Below are 20,077 nucleotides of genomic sequence, written 5' to 3'. Positions count from 1 at the left end.
TATATTTATGTGTGTGTGCGTTTTCTGTGGGGTTTTTCCCATATGAACAGAGTGAGAGAAAGTATCCCACCCCTGGGGGGGGAGGGAATTCAATGTCTGTACTCAGTGGATCATGCTACTGAGTGTTTTTAGGAAAGAAATGGTTGTCTATGGTTTCTTGGTTGATGTGCTTGCTCAGATTGCAAGAGAACCAGGGCTCAATTCCTGGTGGAGGTGACAAAGTAAGTCTCAGCATTAATATTCTTTGAAGGTGAAATTTTAGAAAAATTTGTCGTAACTCAAAAATATCAGATGTATCCCCAGTAGCCATAAAAAAAGGATAAATAAAATATTTTATCGGAGAAAACTTTGCCAAGGTCTTGGAAGCTCAGTCACAGTTACATGGATATTGTTACTTATCCATAGTTGTATAAGAAACAAAAACTTTACAAGAACTATAGTATGCAACAGTTGTACAGATTTTATTTTTCCATAGATGGTAGCACCAGCAAGAGCACAAAACAAGCGCAATTCTGAAAACATAAATACGTTAGGGCCACATATACGCAGTCGCACATCACATTCCGACATATACCGATTCATTAGAAATTCACAGAGGAATGTGTACAAGGTGCATGTATGGTCAAGTAGTAATAGTACCATATGCAATAGGTACATATCGTAGAGGATATATTGAGTGATGAAAAGTATGAAGATATCTTGAGTATGATGTTTGTTTCTGAGAAGGTCTAGACTTGAGCAGTAAGCTCTCTTGGGCTAAAAAGCTATCATGAGCGTGAGTATTATTATAGAGTCAGAGCTTGAGCTTATTATCCATTTGTTTCTCCAGTACTATCATGAAACTGACTTACTTACACTTATTAACTGTGTACAGTCTTGCAAAGTCTGTGGGGTTGTCACAGTGAATTACCTCTTTGGCAGTACTAAGAGGCAATTCACTATGTTTACCTCCCAAGAGATGGCTATACTAGATAAATTATTGCTATTAATCATTATCACCTAAATGTGCATTCTTGCGAATTTCGTGCATGCATGTATTTAGGTGCTGTGATTTATCTTCTAAAGACGAAATAGCCTACTAATTAGAATTCTTAATACATGCATTCCATTTAAATATGTGTAGTTAGGTCTGAGTTACTTGCTCTAAGGAGGTGTGTGTGTTTTTTTTCAGAGGAAGACCGGCTCTCATTTGTGCCTCAAAATTTGGAAAAGGGTGACTGCTCGATGAAATGCTGTGGCACAAACAGTTGAGTCATAGCCCTGACACTACAGGACAATGGAACAACTTTCAGCTTATTTTTCTGTATCCACCCTAGTTTGAGAGCCACCTGTGCGATTATCGCATATTCGAAACCACCACTATTGAATTAACATTTGACCTTGGTTCTGAACCAAGAGTCTTGGTTCAGAATGCTTTTATAAAATGGGCAAGGATGCATTTTAGCACCCCTCCCCACTCTCGGAGGTAGGGTTGCCGGATTTCAAAAAACGTTCGGGGGAAGCATAATTTTCCGGTGAACCATTTATTTCAATGATAGATATAGCAGCAACTACTGGCAAAAATCATCATCAATGATAGTTAACCTGCAATATCCGTTACTACTACACAAACTGAACTTTCAGAACTCTTTCTGCACCAGGATTGTTCGTGCAAGAAATTCTTTGTTTGCTCCCATTAATTATTATTTTTTAACAGAGTACCTATTACTCTGTGCGGAATGACAAAACAGCATGGTACCAGAGCCGCATAGGCTCACCCGGGCATGACCGAGGGGTTCTCGGGTGCATAGGGGAACTTTCATGATAATAAAATCTGATACACTATGATTTTGGGGGAAAAGTATGCAAATTGGTAGATAGGTACTTCCAACTAGGCAGGGGTTGGGCCCAGACCGTAATTTTTCTAGGGGTCCCCCTGATGCTTTTAAGACAGCACTGCATGGAACCATATACAATACAAACAATTTCTTCTATGCAGAAAAAACTGAGCATGTGCGGAAACAGTTTTATAAGGGTCATATGAAGGAATCGCGTGCAACTACTGTATAGAACATTTTCTTTTTCTTTTATCCAATTCTTTTTCAGATGTCCAAAGCCATTATCTCATCAGTGTTATGCATAACAGCACAGTGATATTATGCGGCCCTCCTACCGGTCTGGAAGTATTTGTCGACCAGTTCGCAATTAACTCTCGAAATTGATATCACCAGATCTTTTCATCACAGCTAGTTTATGCATCTGAAGACCCCCAGTAATGTCCAGGTGGGCATATGCATTGAGACTCAAGTTAAGATTTTCTACTGGGAAAAAACAACAGAAATGTGAAAAAAGTGTTCATGTCAGTTATTCACTATACAACATTGTTATACAATTATAAAGATTTCTATGATTTAATTCTATCTTGCGAGCTCTCTTTGCAGCAAATATTGTAATTATTTCATCGAAACAAATGGTTGATGCTCTTTTATGTTCAATTCAAATGATACTTAAATTAGGAAATCTTTCTTGGCCCACATTGCTTCTCAAATAGTTTTAATAATCTTCAATTTATTAAAACTTCTTCCTCCTGAAGCAACCGTTACTGGAAGCATGAGACATATTTTCAGTGCGGTAGTAATGTTTGGAAGTCTGCTTCGGTGCATTAAACTTAGAAGGATCTATCCTGGTGCAGTTTTGAAAGCATCAATGGCTAAGGCGTGATAGTTAAAGCTCTCAATTTCTAGAAGAAATTCTTTCTCATCAGTGTCATCAGTGTATGTTCTGGAGAAATTTTTAGCCTCTTCCATTAACTCTTTTAATTCTATATTATGAATTTTTTCTTCATTTCAGAAAGCTGAACTTCTCATTTATTTTTTCCATTGCTTGGAATCGAGTTTTCATTTCGATGATTATTTTGTCAATAATTTCTAATAAGACAATTTTAAAGCGCATTTCCTCTGAAAATTTGCAGGATTCATCCATCCAGTCCTCGTCAAACATTTTCTTCTTTTTCTTTAAGTCAATGGGTAAATCATTGAAATCAGTAATTTTTTTTAGCTTTAGTAACCACTTCAGCTGGAGCGTTGCCCCTTATCGACGTCAGAAGATCCAACATGCCATGAATGCTTCGGACCGATTGATCAATTGTAACGTCATCTCTTTGAAGAAATTTATTCACTCTATCTATACCTTTGTAGTGTCTTCCCATCACTTGCAAAAAAATTATTTTCGTCTTTGTGGCAACACCACAAAAATGTCAATGTCAAGGCCGTCTGGCCCAAAGCTGCATTAAGAGTGCAGCGGCTTACTTACAAGCGGCTTTGGTCTGGCCAGAGAGCTTTTGTTGTTTATATTCACCGGTCGCATCTTTGTACATGTCCCTGCTCTCGTCCGAATCGCGTATTATTTTACCTTCGTTTATATTTGTAAATAAATAATTGTTTTATTGTTTAATCTACTGCTTCGAATAATATAGTTATGTCTCAAAACCAGCTCACATAGCTATATATTGGTGACCCCTGTTTTCCCGAACCCGCCCGATATGGCAACAGATTCTACTGATGGATCCACCACGCAAGGGCTGCAAACAGACAGCGTGGCAATCAAGCCACCCCCTTTCTGGTGTGAGACGCCAGCGTTGTGGTTCGTGCACTTGGAAGCTCAGTTCAAAACGACAAGAGTGACCAGTGAAGAAACTAAGTACAACATCGTGGTTGGCGCCATGGACCAACGACTCCTCAACGTGGTCAGTGACATCGTCATGTCTCCGCTTAATGATCGTCCATATGCTACGCTGAAAGAGGCTCTCACATCAAGAATGTCCGAATCAGAGAGCACCCAAATCAAAAAATTACTCTCCGGTGTAGATTTGGGCGATCGTCGACCATCACAGTTGCTCAGGGAGATGAGAAACCTCGCGGCTAACAAGGTAAGCGACGACATTCTCAAATCTCTATGGCTGAAGCTCTTGCCACAGCATGCGCAAGCAATCTTGTCGGTGAGCTCGGAATCGTTGTCAAAATTAGCCGACATGGCCGATAAAGTTCTTGAAACTTGTGATTACACGAATCCGAATATTATGGTTATCGCGAAACCGGAAACTGACGCGTCTCAGTCATCACATGAAATATGTCTCGCCTCTCTTTCGTCTCAAATTGAAAAATTAACTAATGAGGTGCAGGAACTAAAACGAGCTAAAAGTCGACAACGCTCGACCAGTCGATCGCGATTTCAACGGAGCAGTAGCAGAGATGTGACCCATTGCGGAAAGGACATTTGCTGGTACCATAGGCGCTACGGAGATGTACAAAGCCCTGTGCATATGTCAGCTAGCTCATCTAATCAGGGAAACGACCCGGGGCATCATTGATGACGTGTGATGCCAGCCAAGTCTCCAGTCGTCTTTTTCTATTTGATCGCTCTTGTAATAGACATTTCTTGGTCGACACAGGAGCGGACGTTTCCGTGATACCGGTAAATGCAAATCGGCGACCCTTTCCAGTCAAAAATTTTTCCTTGTATGCTGCAAACTGTACCAAAGTTCAAACTTTCGGCACCGAACGTCTATACCTCGATCTTGGTTTAAGACGAAGGTTTCTCTGGACTTTCATCGTGGCAGACGTGTCCAAGCCAATACTCGGCGCGGACTTCCTCAATGAATTCGGCTTACTCGTAGACATCAAACGCCGACGCCTCGTCGATCCTGTCACTTCACTTAGCTCATCCGGCAGGATTGTTGCTGGTCCTTCTTGTGCATTGACGACTGTTTCTCACGACATCAGGAACGACCGTATAAGAATTCTGCTAGCTGAATTTTCCTGTTTGACTCATGAATCATCCGTTCTGAGAACTGTACCTCATTGTGTTGAGCATCACATTGTCACAAAAGACCCACCCGTTGTTGCCAAAACATGTCAATTGGCTCCAGACAAGTTACAAATTGCCAAAAAGGAATTCGACTATATGCTGCAACAAGGCATATGCAGACCCTCCCAGAGCTCATGGGCCAGTCCTTTACACCTGGTGCCAAAGAAGACTGGTGGTTGGAGACCATGTGGTGATTACAGAGGTCTCAACGCCATCACTCAACCGGATCGGTACCCGATTCCAAATCTGCAAGACTTTTCATCAAACTTGCACGGTTGCACGATCTTCTCCACTATCGACTTGGTTCGTGCATATCATCATATACCAGTTGCACCAGAGGACATTGAAAAAACTGCCATCACAACACCATTCGGCTTATTCGAATTCACCAGAATGACATTCGGCCTACGAAATGCGGCCCAGACCTTCCAACGTTTTCTCCATTGTGTGCTCAGAGGCTTAGACTTCTGTTTCGTATACATTGATGACCTCTTGATTGCTTCAAAAAATTTAGACGAGCATCACATCCATTTACGACAAGTTTTCGAGAGACTCAAAGATGCTGGTCTTGTAATCAATCTCGAAAAATGCTCGTTCGCTCAACCTGAAATCACCTATCTTGGTCATCACATCACTGCTGAAGGTATCCGTCCAACATCCGAACGAATCAATGTCATCCAAGACTACCAGAGACTAAAAGATATACGAAAATGTCTCGGAATAATCAATTTTTATCGGCGATTTATTCCTAGTGCTGCAAAAACTCAAGCTATTCTTAACGACTACCTCAAGGGCAGCAAGAAAAACGACAAATCTCCAATCGAGTGGTCTGAAGAAGCTATTGCATCATTTGAGTCAACCAAGCAACAGCTCATTGATGTTACCATTCTCGCTCATCCGTCCCCTGATGCGGAACTTGCTGTAATGGTCGACGCATCCGATATGGATGTTGGAGGAGTTGTTCAACAAAAAGTCAAGAATGATTGGCAACCGCTAAGCTTCTTCTCTCAACGATTGACTCCAACTCAGACTCGTTACAGCACGTACGACCGAGAACTTCTCGTTGCGTATTCAACAATAAAGCATTTCCGTTACTTCCTTGAAGGCAGAAAATTCACACTTTACACTGATCATCGTCCTCTCATTTTCGCTACTCAGCAAAAAGCAGAAAAGGCTTCTTCTCGTCAAATACGCCATCTGGATTTCATATTTCAGTTCACAACAGACATACAACATATCTCGGGTAAAGACAATGTGGTAGCTGATACCTTGTCCAGACTCGACGAAATTCATATGCCTCAAACTGTTGACTACACTGAAATGGCTGAAGCACAGGAACATGACGATGAACTGATCAAGATACTGTCTTCAGACACGGGTCTCAAAATTAAAAAATTTCCAGTTTTTGGTTCCAACTTACAAATCTACTGTGATGTTTCCACTGGACAAAGCAGACCGTATGTTCCAGAGTCCTTCCGAAAAACTGTTTTCAACTCTGTTCATGGACTTTCACATCCTGGCATCCAAGCTACTGCCACAACTATTGCCAAAAAATTTGTTTGGCCTTCAATCAAAAAAGATTGCAAAACATGGGCAAAATCCTGTCTGACATGTCAGAAGTCCAAGATACACAAGCATACCAGAGCACCTGTGGGACATTATCTACCAGTTTCCAAGCGCTTTGACGAAATACATTTGGATATCATCGGTCCTTTACCCTCTTCAGAAGGACATCAGTATTGCGTAACCTTGATTGACAGGTTCACGAGATGGCCAGTTCCAGATATTCGAGCCGACACAGTGGCAGCTGCAATATACTACGGATGGATCGCTCGTTTTGGTGTTCCTAGTGTCATTATTACCGACCAAGGTTCCCAATTTGAGTCCCACCTCTTTACAGAACTGCCACACATAATCGGATTCCAAAGACGGCGCACCACCGCTTACAATCCAAAATGCAACGGCTTCATCGAAAGATGGCATCGAACTCTGAAAGCTGCAATAAGATGTCACAGCAACAAGCAGTGGACTCGAGTGTTGCCTACAGTCCTCTTGGGATTAAGGTCCACATTCCGGGAAGAATTCAACTCAACCTCAGCTGAAATGGTTTACGGCACGAACATCCGACTGCCAGGGGACTTTCTCGATGCATCTGGGGGTGAACTATCTCTGCGGTCCTTAGCCGAAAAAAAGTAGTTAAGCCCCGATTTGTCCTTAGATGGCCAGTAGTTCGACTTTTCGGTACTATCTCTAAGCTAAGGACTTTTTTTTAGTAGTTACTTAGGACCGCTGCTAAGGACTGCCTAGCACCAGTCCTAAAGCAGCAAGAAAAGTAGTTCACGGCGGCCATCTTGGAAAAGAGGAAATTTCGCCTCTGGCCGCGAGCTCTCGCTGCGATATTTAGCGATGAAATATGCTGTTTTTTTTTCGAATTAAAAAATTTTTTACGATAATAACGACAGATAAAACTTGGATTATATCTTCGGTGTCATCAAAGTTGAAGTGATTCATCGTTATATCCTCAAAAACCTGCTGTAGTATACATACGTGTATGTTGACATCGGCGATCGAAGCCACGACGAAGTGCTAGCATGTTCATTACTGAGGTAAGAATTATTTTATTGCTATCGAACTATATAAGAAAAGTGTTAGAGATATTATTAATATTTTTTTGCTCGGTAAATGCGTTATTTAAAAATATAAATGGACATAATGTCACGCAATCAATAGGGCAGTGGACCCCACTTGGTAATGCTGGAAAAATATCAAATAGCCCATGTATATTTTGGGTTGTATTGAAAATATTTACATGGCGAATGAAAGATGAATCTTCAATTACGATAATATCAGATTGAAATTTTACATTCTATGTTTTTTGCTACATTAATTTTTTTTAATGAAAAATTATGTCTAAATGAATTGAGCACATGCGTAAATAAATAATAACAAATACAATTCATTGATAATAAATTATAGCACCTAAATGACAAAAATTTTAATTAATTTTTTTGTGATGAGTAATGGTGAAATTGAAATAAAGCATGGTAAAAATTGGCAGTAATGTTAAATATTAAAATTTTGTAAAATTTAATGCACTAAATTTAGTGTAAAGGATTAAAATATAGATTTGGTATTTTAAACTGTTCAAATGAACAATATTTTAATACTTAGTGAAAGTTAAATTTTCAGAAAAAAAATCATATGCTACTACTTTAAAAATTGCACTCTGTAACTCGGTCTGAGATGAATATTTAATAAGGAATCATTATATTGTTTTGTTGATATAAAAAATGAAATTCGTACAATGCTGGGACTAAAATACAAAGTTTTAATTTCAGGCACAGTTTTTAGTGTTGAGGTATATATATTATAATGAAAGGAAGCAGATTCGTGTTTGAAACATATTACTACTTCAGTATTTGGGTTATGGCCTTGCTGTGTCTGTTCAAATTGAATTTTTTGCCAAAAATTGTTTTTGATTTTGTGTGTATGGGTAACGACGGAAAAAAAATTTCCATGTCGAATACTTAAGAACTTTCAGTTCCATAACATCTCACAATGTTATATTTTAAACTTTTAACATTTAAACTTTTAACAAGCATTTATTTTTTAACGATGTTGTTAGTAAACAGCTGATATATATATTGTATATACATTTGTGAGACTTTTCTAACTCTTGAAAAATTTTGTTTCCCAGGAACTTGGCTGTAGGTAGCTATGAAGTTATGTGAAGGTTTTCAAGGTTATTAAACAAATCTCCCAGAGCAAACAAAGGTAATTTTAATTCTTTGTATTTGACTTTGAGCAACAGTTTCCATTATTATTTTCATGTAAAATAAAATATTTCCATGCATGATTTAATGACATAAATTTTAACATTGTGTCGCATCATTTTCACTGATTTCATTTGTATCAACAACCCTAGTGGAACAAATACAGTCGAACCCCCGATTTAATGCCACCATCCCACCCAAATAATTTTGGCGTTATATCAGATCGCAGACATAATAGCGTTTCGGAGAGGCTGTATTACATAAATTCACACGTTTATTAAGAAATGTATTTCAGTGTCTCATTTATATTGCACCATGAATAAAATAACCTATTTTATACACATTCAATTTTAAGTTGAGAAAATTCATAAAAATTGTAAACTGTGCAATCACTTGAATATTTCTCAATATAAAACTTAACAGAAACATACTTCCCTCTGAAATTATTGTAATTTCAGCGACACATTTTATATGTGCAAAAAAAAAATAAGCAGGGGGGGGGGGAAGGTGGCATTGTTTTTAGTCCATACCATATTGGTTTCTCTCGAGAAATATCTTGCTATGAGTAATTATCTTTATAATAATTTTTTCAGATACTATTGAAAGAACAACTCTTTTTGACATAATTGAATTGAGCAAATTAAGATAAATTTCTTAATGGCTACCTGTACCACTCAAAATTTGACCAGTGCAAGTAAAAACATGTATACTGTTGAAAAACCTGTCTTGGCTATATAAATGAGAGGGAGGACATTAAAAAAAACCTTTAGAAGCTTTGCTAACTCAAAAGCAATATTAATTCTTTGAAAATGTTATTATCATATTTACTGATTAGCAAATTTTGTGAATGGAAATATTAAAACAATTAATATAATTGACGACAAATAATATCATACTTTTTAACTAGTAAGACCATACAACACTGCAAAATTTCTATGTTAATTTAAATAGGGTTCCCCGATCCACAAGAGGTTGCTAAGGATGTGTTTTAGAGCGAAGCTGAAAGTAAAGTGAAAATTTGAAGTTAGCTGCGTGCCAATAGGTTTTTTCACTTCATCTGTCTGACCAAAATTTTAGGGTAGAACCATGGCTCGAAAAATTGAAAAACATTTTAGGTGCCGGCCAAATTTCTTGGCAGCCAAGCATATTTTTAGGAGAAATAATCCAAAGTAAAAACAAATTATATTCAACTTTTTCAGCACTTGGTGATGATCTTCACATATTGGAAGATGCAGGACATAAACTCCAAATATTTTATGATCTGCATAGAAAATTTTAGGTGTCAGTATGAATTTTTTTTTGCAATGTTGGCTCTTAAGATTTGCCAAGCCCTAGGTAAATACATCTAGACATGAACATGTGCATCTATGTGGAACGCCAGGCCTCCCTTGCAAAACACAGTTTATACATTTTGGATCCTACTGTGATAAAATGGTGGCGAGTCGACTCAATGTCGACTAAGTGCTATTGTGCACGAATTATCTCTACTTATACAACTAAAGACTGTGTTATAATTTGAAATAAAATATACAGTACATTTAAATATTGATAAGCATAATAAAAGTGTTTTTTTTCTTCCTCTTTTTAATTTCAGGTAAATCAACATTTGAAGATGCAGATGAAAATTTATGAATCTTAAAAAATTATATTCTTGAAAGATGCGATTTCTAAGAAAAATACAACCAATAAATTGTGATTATGATAACTCTCTATGAACATATGTTTGAAATAAAATGTTTTTGTATGACAAATCATGTGTGCAAGTTGTTATTCAATTCATGTTTCTATTAATCAACTTCAATCATTCATCTTCTAATCAACTGAAATGAAATATACGATCAAATGAAAGTTATCAGGTGAAGTTATTTGTTGGAAGCTAAATATGAAACAGATAAATTGATGAAAGATCTTTAATATAGAAGTATTCACTTGCATTAACAGGTAAGTGCTCATTCATAGAAAATAATGTTCTGATAATATTTTTTAATACTGGAGGAGAAACCCATAGTTTAAAATACAGAACTACAATATGCAGCAAGGCAGTTAATTCTTTTAATTATAAATTATCAATAATTTATTATTTTAGTTGCTCCAGAAAGAATTTGCAATTTGTTGTTTCAATGAATTTAAAAGGAATAAAAATGGATAATAATTTAACAAATTGGTCTTTTAAAAAAAATGGCACTCAATATTAAAAATAGTATTCAGCTGGGGCCTCGATTAGGGCTCCTGAGGTGAATAGGGGGCCCAAAAATCTATAATTATTTTGAATAATAACCCTTTCAAGAAGAGCCGCCGCCCCCCCCCCCCAAAAAAAAAAGGGGGAAGTCTGCCCCGAAAAGGCACATTACGGCCATAGGCTCAACTAGTGCCGGTAACCTTAATTTCTTGCATTTTATTGTAAGAATTTTTTTTTTCTTCCAAATTTTGATTTCATCAGTATGCGACCCACTTATATGCAGCTGGGGTCCCATATACTCGCTTCTTCAAGCATCCAAAAGTGGGGTCCATGAGCTCGGACAAGAAAAATACTTTGACTATTATTATATACTGAATCTTATTCTAAAAAAAAGTCGCAAGATGAAAAATGCAACGTCCTTATACGTTTACAAAATAATTAAACTAGCCAGCGATATTAGAGTAAAAAAAATGTATGGCGAGTCCCTCGGGAAAAAAAAGTTTGTTTATAACATGTTTGTTTGTAAACATGAAATCGCTGCCACAACCCACTGCGGAAAAACGATTTTTAAATAATTAGTAGTAGTTGTAGGCTTCAAACGGCATCCCGATTGGTTAGCGATCTGTTACTCTCGAAACCAAAAATTTTCTCCCCCTCTAACTACTGTTTCACGTCACGTGACCTTAAGGACTGGTAGTACATAGTACCTCTTAACTACTAGTAGTTGAAGCGGTCCTTAGCTTCAGTCCTCCGACCGGTAGTTCATTAGGACTAGTAGTTACTAAGGACTGCAGAGATAGTTCACCCCCTGCCTCATCTCCATCTTCTTCCGATTTCATTCAACATCTTCGTGACCATTTCAACGACCTTAGACCAGCTCCGCCGTCAAGACATTCAACACCGCATGTTTTTGTTTCTTCAGCGTTAAACACCTGTCCTAGTGTATTTATTCGTACGGACGCTGTGAGAAAACCCTTTCAAGCTCCGTATGAAGGTCCATACAAAGTCATCACAAGGACTGAGCAATATTACACTCTCTCAGTTAACGGCAAAGAAAAAAACATTTCCACAAACCGGTTGAAACCCTGCTTCACAGAGAACTTCGACTCATCTCAAATGAATGGAAAACCTAACGAAAATCAAGCACCTCATCCGAAGACTTCACAACCTCTTCATACGAAGAAAAAGGTTCATTTCAACACGACAGTGAAGACTTCGAGTGAGACTGATAAATCGAAACTTCAACGACAGACTCGTTCTGGAAGACTCATCAAGCCACCTTCTCGTTACGAATTGTTCTCTTCTGTTCACTAGAGGGGGAGTAATGTAGTGTCTTCCCATCACTTGCAAAAAAATTATTTTCGTCTTTGTGGCAACACCACAAAAATGTCAATGTCAAGGCCGTCTGGTCAGAGAGCTTTTGTAGTTCATATTCACCGGTCGCATCTTTGTACATGTCCCTGCTCTCGTCCGAATCGCGTATTATTTTACCTTCGTTTATATTTGTCAATAAATAATTGTTTTATTGTTTAATCTACTGCTTCGAATAATATAGTTGTGTCTCAAAGCCAGCTCCCATAACTATACCTTTCAAAAGTCTGTACCAAAAACAAGTAAACGCGTTGAATTTGAAGTCAGTAAGGTCTTTTAAAAAAAAAAACAGTCTCGGGAGTGGGAGCAGAACTGGCTGACAACTCTTCCAGAGCTTTTCTAACCCTGTCCAAATACTTATATGCCTACACGACCTCAAAAACCTCGATTCTTGCTGACCATCTGATTTTGCTGTGATGTTTCAGGATCAGAAGAGCAATTGGATTAAGAGTAAAGATGAGAAACTGGAATATTTTTGTTTTACGCTACACACGCTATGCAGTCGGGCTCGTTAGCCATAGTGAAAAAGGTTTAGGAGATGGTATGAGCTATGTGATTATAGCTAATTTCTCTCTCATTACACACAAAATCAATTCTGTTGTGGAAATGAGTTAATCTGGCTAAAGTGAGAGGTATTAATTAAATTTATTTTGATTGATATTAAAAACACAACTTGCGACGCGGTTGTTTTACTATAGCCCGTGCGTCCGTTTCAAGTGAAATCTTCGTAAGCCGAGGTATCACTGTTAATGAATTTAGATGCGATAATTTTTTATACTGAATTCTAAAAATTTATAAATTTAAACATACTTTCATGGCTATCAAACAACCACGATGTCATGAAAGAGGATGACCGACGATGCTCATCTTTTTTTAAACTTTCTTCCGATTCTGTGCTCCTGATAGTTTCTTCGACATTATCGAACACATTTTCAATAATACGAGATACCTAAAATTAATACTCTGCAAATCGGCGAATACAAAAAAAAAGACCAGTCCCTTTTCTAAATCTTTCGACGTTATTAGTCAGTCAGCAAGATGACCCCAATGTACGCGATAAAAAAAACAACCACTTGCTTCCCTCTTGGAAAACAAAAATGCGCTGTAACCATATATATGTCAACTCATCAGTTAGAGCTTAAACGCTATGCAGATGGGGCGAGAAGGGAATCGGAATATAATTGATCGGTATCTTGAAAGCAATCGCCATCAGCTACTGTCTTCTTTCTTGAAATCGTTGTTTGTGCATTATGAGAAAAGGATAGAGCTAAGGGAACCATTGTTCATCAAAGAAACTGGACAAACGAAACTTCCTTTTTCCCTTTCTATGCCTTTCCTTCATATAACTTTTGGCAATTGAAGCCCTCCGCCTTTTTATACGTTAAACGAGCAATCCAATGGTGAATTCGTCGCCCCCCCCCCCAATTGCGGCCCTACTACGGATGGCCGTACCCAACTGCGTAGTTGAAATACTCTCAATACAACGGAAATCATTTTTTTCTTCAGATATTCATTCTTCAAAAAAAAAAAATGAAGGTCCGAGTTTCTAGTAGATAGCTAGTCAGTGAAGTTCATCATTGAATTTTACCGACTAGCTATAACGTAACGAAAAATTTATGTACGCGAGTGACGAAATGAGAGAGTTCGAGAAAAAGACGAACACAATCGCACTACGCTGCTGCTCAAAAGTTAAGCAACAAAAGACATCTGCTACATTTTCCGGCCGTTTGCTATATGTTGCTACAAAAACGCCGAAACTCTTCAATTCTGCGCATTTGTGCCAAAAACAAAAATTTCCCTCAAGAAACTGTAGTTGCGTCACAATAGAAGCGGACTTTTCGATAGCATCATTTGTCTTCCCCGCAATTTTATTTTTTGGGGCCACAAATAGAATTAGCATGAGGCTCACTCCCCAGGATTCGGTGCCTAGGCTTCCGACAACGCATAAAATGGGGTCAAACTATGCAAATTGACACTCATTCGCAGAACAACAAAAAACTCTTCAATCGCTGTTTCCAGCTATTTTTTTACGAAAAAAAGTTGACTCCTTTGATTTGTGCGTTCCTTACGTTAATAATTTTTAAAATTTCATCAATTTTCCCCGACTGGCTGTATTTATTGTATAATATAATAATACTGTAAATATAAGATTTCTCTATTTCTTCTCTAAGTTGTAAATATCGATTATATGATATTTTAATGGAAGTTAAAGAGGAGATTAAACTACACTAGTCTGCATTTTAAACTTTTTGTCAGCTGATTTCTTAAATGTCAGTGTTCCTGAATCAATTTTTGATGCTGATTCCAGAAGTCATTTTTTTCAATATTTTAATTAATGTAATCAAAAATCAATCACCATTTCATACAAAGTATTTGGTTACACACTTTAAAAATACTGTAAAGAACTGTCCTAATAATTTCATGACTATTCTTTAATAGCTAACTTTCTTGCAGATCCGCCTTCATCAATTCTGTCCCTCTTCAACATCCAACAATAAGTGAGATTTTTTGGGGCTTTACGAGCGGTTCGGGCAGAATATTTTCAGTCCCAGGAACAAACATTTCTCCGCTTTGGCCAAACTGTCACAATCCAATGCTTTTGCTTTGCCCAACTGTCCCACTCACATAGAAAGCAAGGCATTTTTTTGTACCCAGCTTGTTGTCCTAATAGTATTCCTATAACTTTGAAATCATCACAGATGAGCCATTTGTGTAACGCATACTGAATATTTCTTAACAGTTCCTTCATGTTCTCGAATGTCTCTTTCATTTGAACTGAATGGACCACAGGAATGGACCCATGCACATTCCCATTATGCAGTAACACACCTTTGAGACTCCTCTCGGAGGAGTCAATAAAAAGTCACCACTCAGTAGGATCATGTTCAATACCATAGAAGTGCATCAACTTGTTAGTGTTATTGCAGTAAACCAATGAATTTTTCTTTGAGAATAAAGGAAGTAGTTATTTTTCTCTGTGTGTGTACCAAGAAAAATGTGTTCCTGGTGCCATAAGATTCTTGCTTTTCAGCCGGGAGCCAAATAGTTCTGCAGATTCCTTAGGCAAGTTCAGATCACGTACTAGATCATTAAGTTCACTTCTGGTAGAAACGTTGTGAATTATGTCATCTTCAGGCACATAGACATCATCACTATCATCTTCGGAGATTGCGGCATGTTCACATTCAACAACATGGTGGCGGTGACCAGAGGGAGTCTTTTTTTTTTTTTTTTTTCAATTTCTAGGTATTTCTAACGCTTTCATTTGGAAAGCCTTCCCGCAGAGAGCAGGCAGGCTTTGATCATTTTTGTCGCACCACGGTCATTTTCTGCACAAGAGGGCTAATTGGACCGGGACCTACAATTTATTGCCGATTCCGAACGGCAGGCTTGTTTTTTATACTCATCGACAGGTTGGTGCGTTAATCCCTGGATGGGGGACTCCCTGCGGCAGCAATTTTTCGCTGCGGTCAAGTTGCCGTTTTTTGTTGTACCCCTGCGTCAGGAAAGTGTTCTGACAAGGACGAACCGGGTCTCCGACTCGCGACACCTCTAAACATCCTTTGGTACTTTAAGCGAGCATCTTATCGACCGGGCTACCGCGCCCCTCAGGCAGGCTTTCACCGTGGTATTTGCATAACACGAAACTTCAGGCATCTGCCAGTTTTACTTCTAATATGGAAGACAGATGGCAAAACTTCTCGAACTGAAACCATACATAACTATGGCATCATATATACATTACGGTCACGCATAATATAAGAAAGAACTTTTCGGCATGCATTAATTTGTTAGAAATTCCATAAATCTGTCTTGCTATCTTCCATAAGTCTTGGAAGTACATGCACGATTAAGTACCGTATATACTCGTGTATAAGCCGAGTTTTTTTGTGGAAAAATTCGTTCCCCAAGTGGGGGGGGGGGGTCGGCTTATACTCGGGTCAGTTTTTGATGAAGAGAAAATATCGACCCCCGCAATCAGTAGTCATTTTTGTAGCAGTGTTCGAGAAACCGGCATTATTGGTATGGGATATGTTCAAACCCCGCAGAACTGATAATGTCAAAGCTGAGGCAAAGAAATCGAAAGCATCATTGGCTAGTGGTGGCTAACGCTGATTGTACAGCCTTTAGATGTGAGCCTCTCAAAGACTAATTGAGGAATTTGTGGATCGAATGTATAGAAGCGCTATTGGTGGCATTTTCCTCTCCTGATCAAAAATTTTGACCTACTTTCTCGGCTTTGACAAAATTTTCTCTTTTTCTCACTTACATGCACACATTTACTGACAAACACTTTTTTTCTCTCCTTCATAGGCCCCTCTTGGGCCCGTTCGTAGTCCCGCAATCAGCCTTTTTTGAGCTGGGCATGGGAGAAAAACTCTGGGTCTGGTCTGGTCTGGTCGAATGGATGAGTTCCGATGTTAAAGAAACTATAAAAAGTGGTGCCTTGAAGAAACCTGACATTCAAGATATACAGAAGACTGGATGTTGTGAAGATATTTATTATTTGAGATGTTAATTTTTTAAGGAAGGAAAAAACTCATCTCTGCCTCTACCGGGAGTCGAACCCGGGTCCCTCGATTGCCGGACGAGTGCTCTGACCACTAAGCTACAGAGGAGCTATTCATTTTTCATGTAAAACGTGAAAACATAATTTTTTTTCTCTAAAATGCACGGATTTTTTTGGGGTCGGCTTCTACACGGGTTTTCAATTTATTGCTCTTTTGGTGGTCCTGAAGTGTGGGGGTCGGTTTATACACGAGTATATACGGCAGTTAAAGTAGTGTACATGTGAACTCATGTTGAACCACTTGGTGTTAGAGCAATGGGCAAAATTTGCCTAGGCTTTTCCCCTATGGGACGCCAAATGATGATGATAACAACAGTGTACATGTGATACGTGCTTACGATAAGAGTGTAACATGATAAAAGCGATTAAATGGAAGCATGAAGATGCTCTGTGCTTTCATATCTTGGAATAATTTTAGAGAGAGAAAAAAAAAATTTTTTTTCCTTTTTATTTTATTTTCTCCTTTCATTTTTTTATATTTTAATCTAAATTTTTTTCCAACTACCTTTTAGGGTGACTTCCCAGTTGTTTTTGGTGTTTGCATTTGTATAAATACACAAAACATAAATTTAAAATTAATTAAAAAATTAATATACACTGCTGGCCACCCAAATTGCAACACCAAGAAAGACAAGAGATATCGCAACAATATTTATTTTGTAGATAACATGTTGACCAAGCATCAAATGATTAAATTTATAGACTTCTGTGAAGTGTGGTTCCTGCCAAAATCAGTAGCCAGAGTAGCCGCCATTGTTGGAGATCACCGCTGCCACACGCCTCGGCATTGATTCAAAGAGACTTTGGATGTGTTCTTGGGGTACAGCAGACCAAGCAGCTTCCACGCGTTGCCGAAGTTGATCTGGTGTGGCAGCTGGGGATGTAATCTGGGTCAATCGTTGAGCAACCATGGACCACATGTTTTCTATCGGCGAAAGATCCGGAGAGCGAGCTGGCCAGGGAAGCCATTCAATCTGGCGATTGACGAAGAACCTTTGGACAATGCGTGCCACGTGTGGTCGCGCATTATCCTGTTGAAATATGGCTGTGGGCAAGCCCTGAAGGTAAGGAAGGACAACTGGCTCCAACACCTCGGAGATGTAGCGCTGGCTTTTTAAAGTACCGGCAATGCGTACTAGAGGATTGCGAGAGTGATATCCAATACCGCCCCATACCATAATACCCGGTGCAGGACCAGTGTGGCGGTGCATAACGCAGCTGTTCAGCATCCTCTCTCCACGGTGTCTCCAGACTCGAATCCGACCATCGTGGTGTTGCAGACAGAAGCGTGACTCGTCAGTAAAGACAATTTCATTCCATTGTGCCGTCCATATCCTTCTTTCATCGCACCATTGGCGGCGGAGACGTCTGTGGTTCTGCGTCAAGGGTAGACGAAGTAATGGACGTCTTGCGGACAGACCACTCTGCTGTAAACGGCGTCGAATGGTACGCGCAGACACTGGATGATGCGGTACAGACTGAATGTGCTGTGCTATGGTTCGTGATGTGGCTCAGCGATCCGTCACTGCCATGCGCACAATACGCCTGTCATCACGTGAAGTGGTGCACTGAGGTGGATGCGATCGAACACGTCGGTCCGTCGTACCCTCCTGCATCCAACGATCACATATCCGCATTACAGTTGTTTGGTTTCGTCCAACACGACTACCGATTTCCATGAAAGATAATCCACAATCTCGGTAGGCCACTATCCTTCCTCTGTCGAACTCGGATACTTGATCAAAAGATGATCGCTGTTTTCCGTACTTCAAATCGTCGAAATTTCCAAGCCTTAAACAGCGCTTTGAAGTGGCGCCACAGGCGCGCGTGATGTGCGTCTGCGCTGAAATTCTAATCATTTGCATATCTCACCTCCGCTAATGCATGTTGTAAATTTCATATCATTTGCATGCTTTTTTCAGGGTGTTGCATTTACGGTGGCCAGCAGTGTATATATATCTCGCGCACACGCACACACACTGAAAAGTAATTAATTTATAATTTGAAAAATAATATCAACTGAAAAACAAAATAAATTTGATTTTTTTTTAAATTGGGAAATTTATAAAGTTCTTTCCACTAATGCATAATTTTAAGTTTGCGCCTTAAGCACGGACAAAAAAAATGGCGCCTTTCACAATTTCGCTCCCCCACGGACCAAAACCTGGCTACGCCACTGCTCCAGACTAGATGGTAACTCAAACGGGAGGGGAAGTTTTCAAGGGGGAAAAATTACTAGATTTCTTTTGTGGTGCCCCTTTTCATTTGATGCCCTATATATAAGCATGTTTTTTTTTTGTTGGTTAATATAGCCCTGTTATTCTTTAACGGCCGAAAGAAAAGCGCGACTTTTTCAAGGGTAAAGAATGCGACCATCTGCATACACTCTTTTCCTCTTTGAAATAAGCTAATGCCATACCTAATAACACTAAAAATTATATTATAGGGGATTTAAATTGATAGCCTCCTTTCAAAATCAATAATAATTTAATGAGGAAAAAAATAAGTTTTAATTGAAAATTTCCAAAACATCTGCTGAGAAAGGAAAGGGCTTCTATTGGAAAAAATTTTGGGTCCTTGAAATTTTGCGGCCCGGTGCCACCGCACCTTCCGCACCCCTTTAAATCCGACCTTGAATAATGTGGAGAATGGCTGTATCAGACGAATTATTTGATGGGATAGCAGTTGCAGAGGAAATATTGGATCTGTTATGACGGGGTGGTGGAGAGTAGTTAACTGTAGGACCAGGGTTTGATTCAGTATCTCCGGCCAATAAAAGTAAATTGACCAGATGGGAAGACTAGATTGTCTTGTAAGAAGAAGTGGTACAAAAAAGAAATGGAACGAATAAAGGGAATTGATAAAATCGAGGCGATAGGGCTTCAAAAATCAAGCAAGATATGCTATTATTGCTGAAGCAAAAAATAAAGTGCATAAACATAGCTACAGCAGGATGCGAGATCAGTTCAAAGAATAACCAAAATGTAAAATTTAAGGAACAGTTAAATTTAATAATAAAAACGAGACTGACCTGCAGAAATAATAGAAAAAGTTTCATTGTAGATCTGTCGAATTTTAGAAATATCTCGCATCCTGGCAGGCACAGAAAAGAGACGGAAAAAATATAGCAGCGGCGAAACGCCCACTTTTTGAGTGGTCTTGGAGAATTTGAAGTTTTCGAGTGGAGAGGGAAAAGTTTCTGTAGAATGTAAAGCGAGTCGGGGAGTAGGAGGACTCAGGCCGACTGAAGCAGAATGGCGGTGTGCCGGAGAAGTCGAAAAAGAGTCTGGAATGGTGAGCCGAGAAACGGCAACGGCTGTATGGCCAGGAACGGAGAAG

At 38.9% G+C, this 20,077-nt stretch overlaps 1 protein-coding gene across 1 annotated transcript; it reads left to right on the top strand.

The window, feature by feature from the left end:
• The first annotated feature begins 3,520 nt into the window (after window positions 1–3,520).
• Window positions 3,521–4,348, top strand: LOC149083311 (uncharacterized). Its single transcript, XM_089236819.1, has one exon. It carries the CDS (start codon window positions 3,521–3,523, stop codon window positions 4,346–4,348), a length of 828 nt encoding a protein of 275 aa, XP_089092945.1.
• Window positions 4,349–20,077: the final 15,729 nt, after the last annotated feature.

Source organism: Pholcus phalangioides, unplaced genomic scaffold (assembly GCF_987345545.1).
Source record: "Pholcus phalangioides strain wild (caught in Gottingen) unplaced genomic scaffold, Ppha-v1.0 ptg000009l_1, whole genome shotgun sequence".
Lineage (NCBI taxonomy): Eukaryota > Metazoa > Arthropoda > Arachnida > Araneae > Pholcidae > Pholcus > Pholcus phalangioides.
This window is presented reverse-complemented; position numbering and strand designations above follow the sequence as displayed.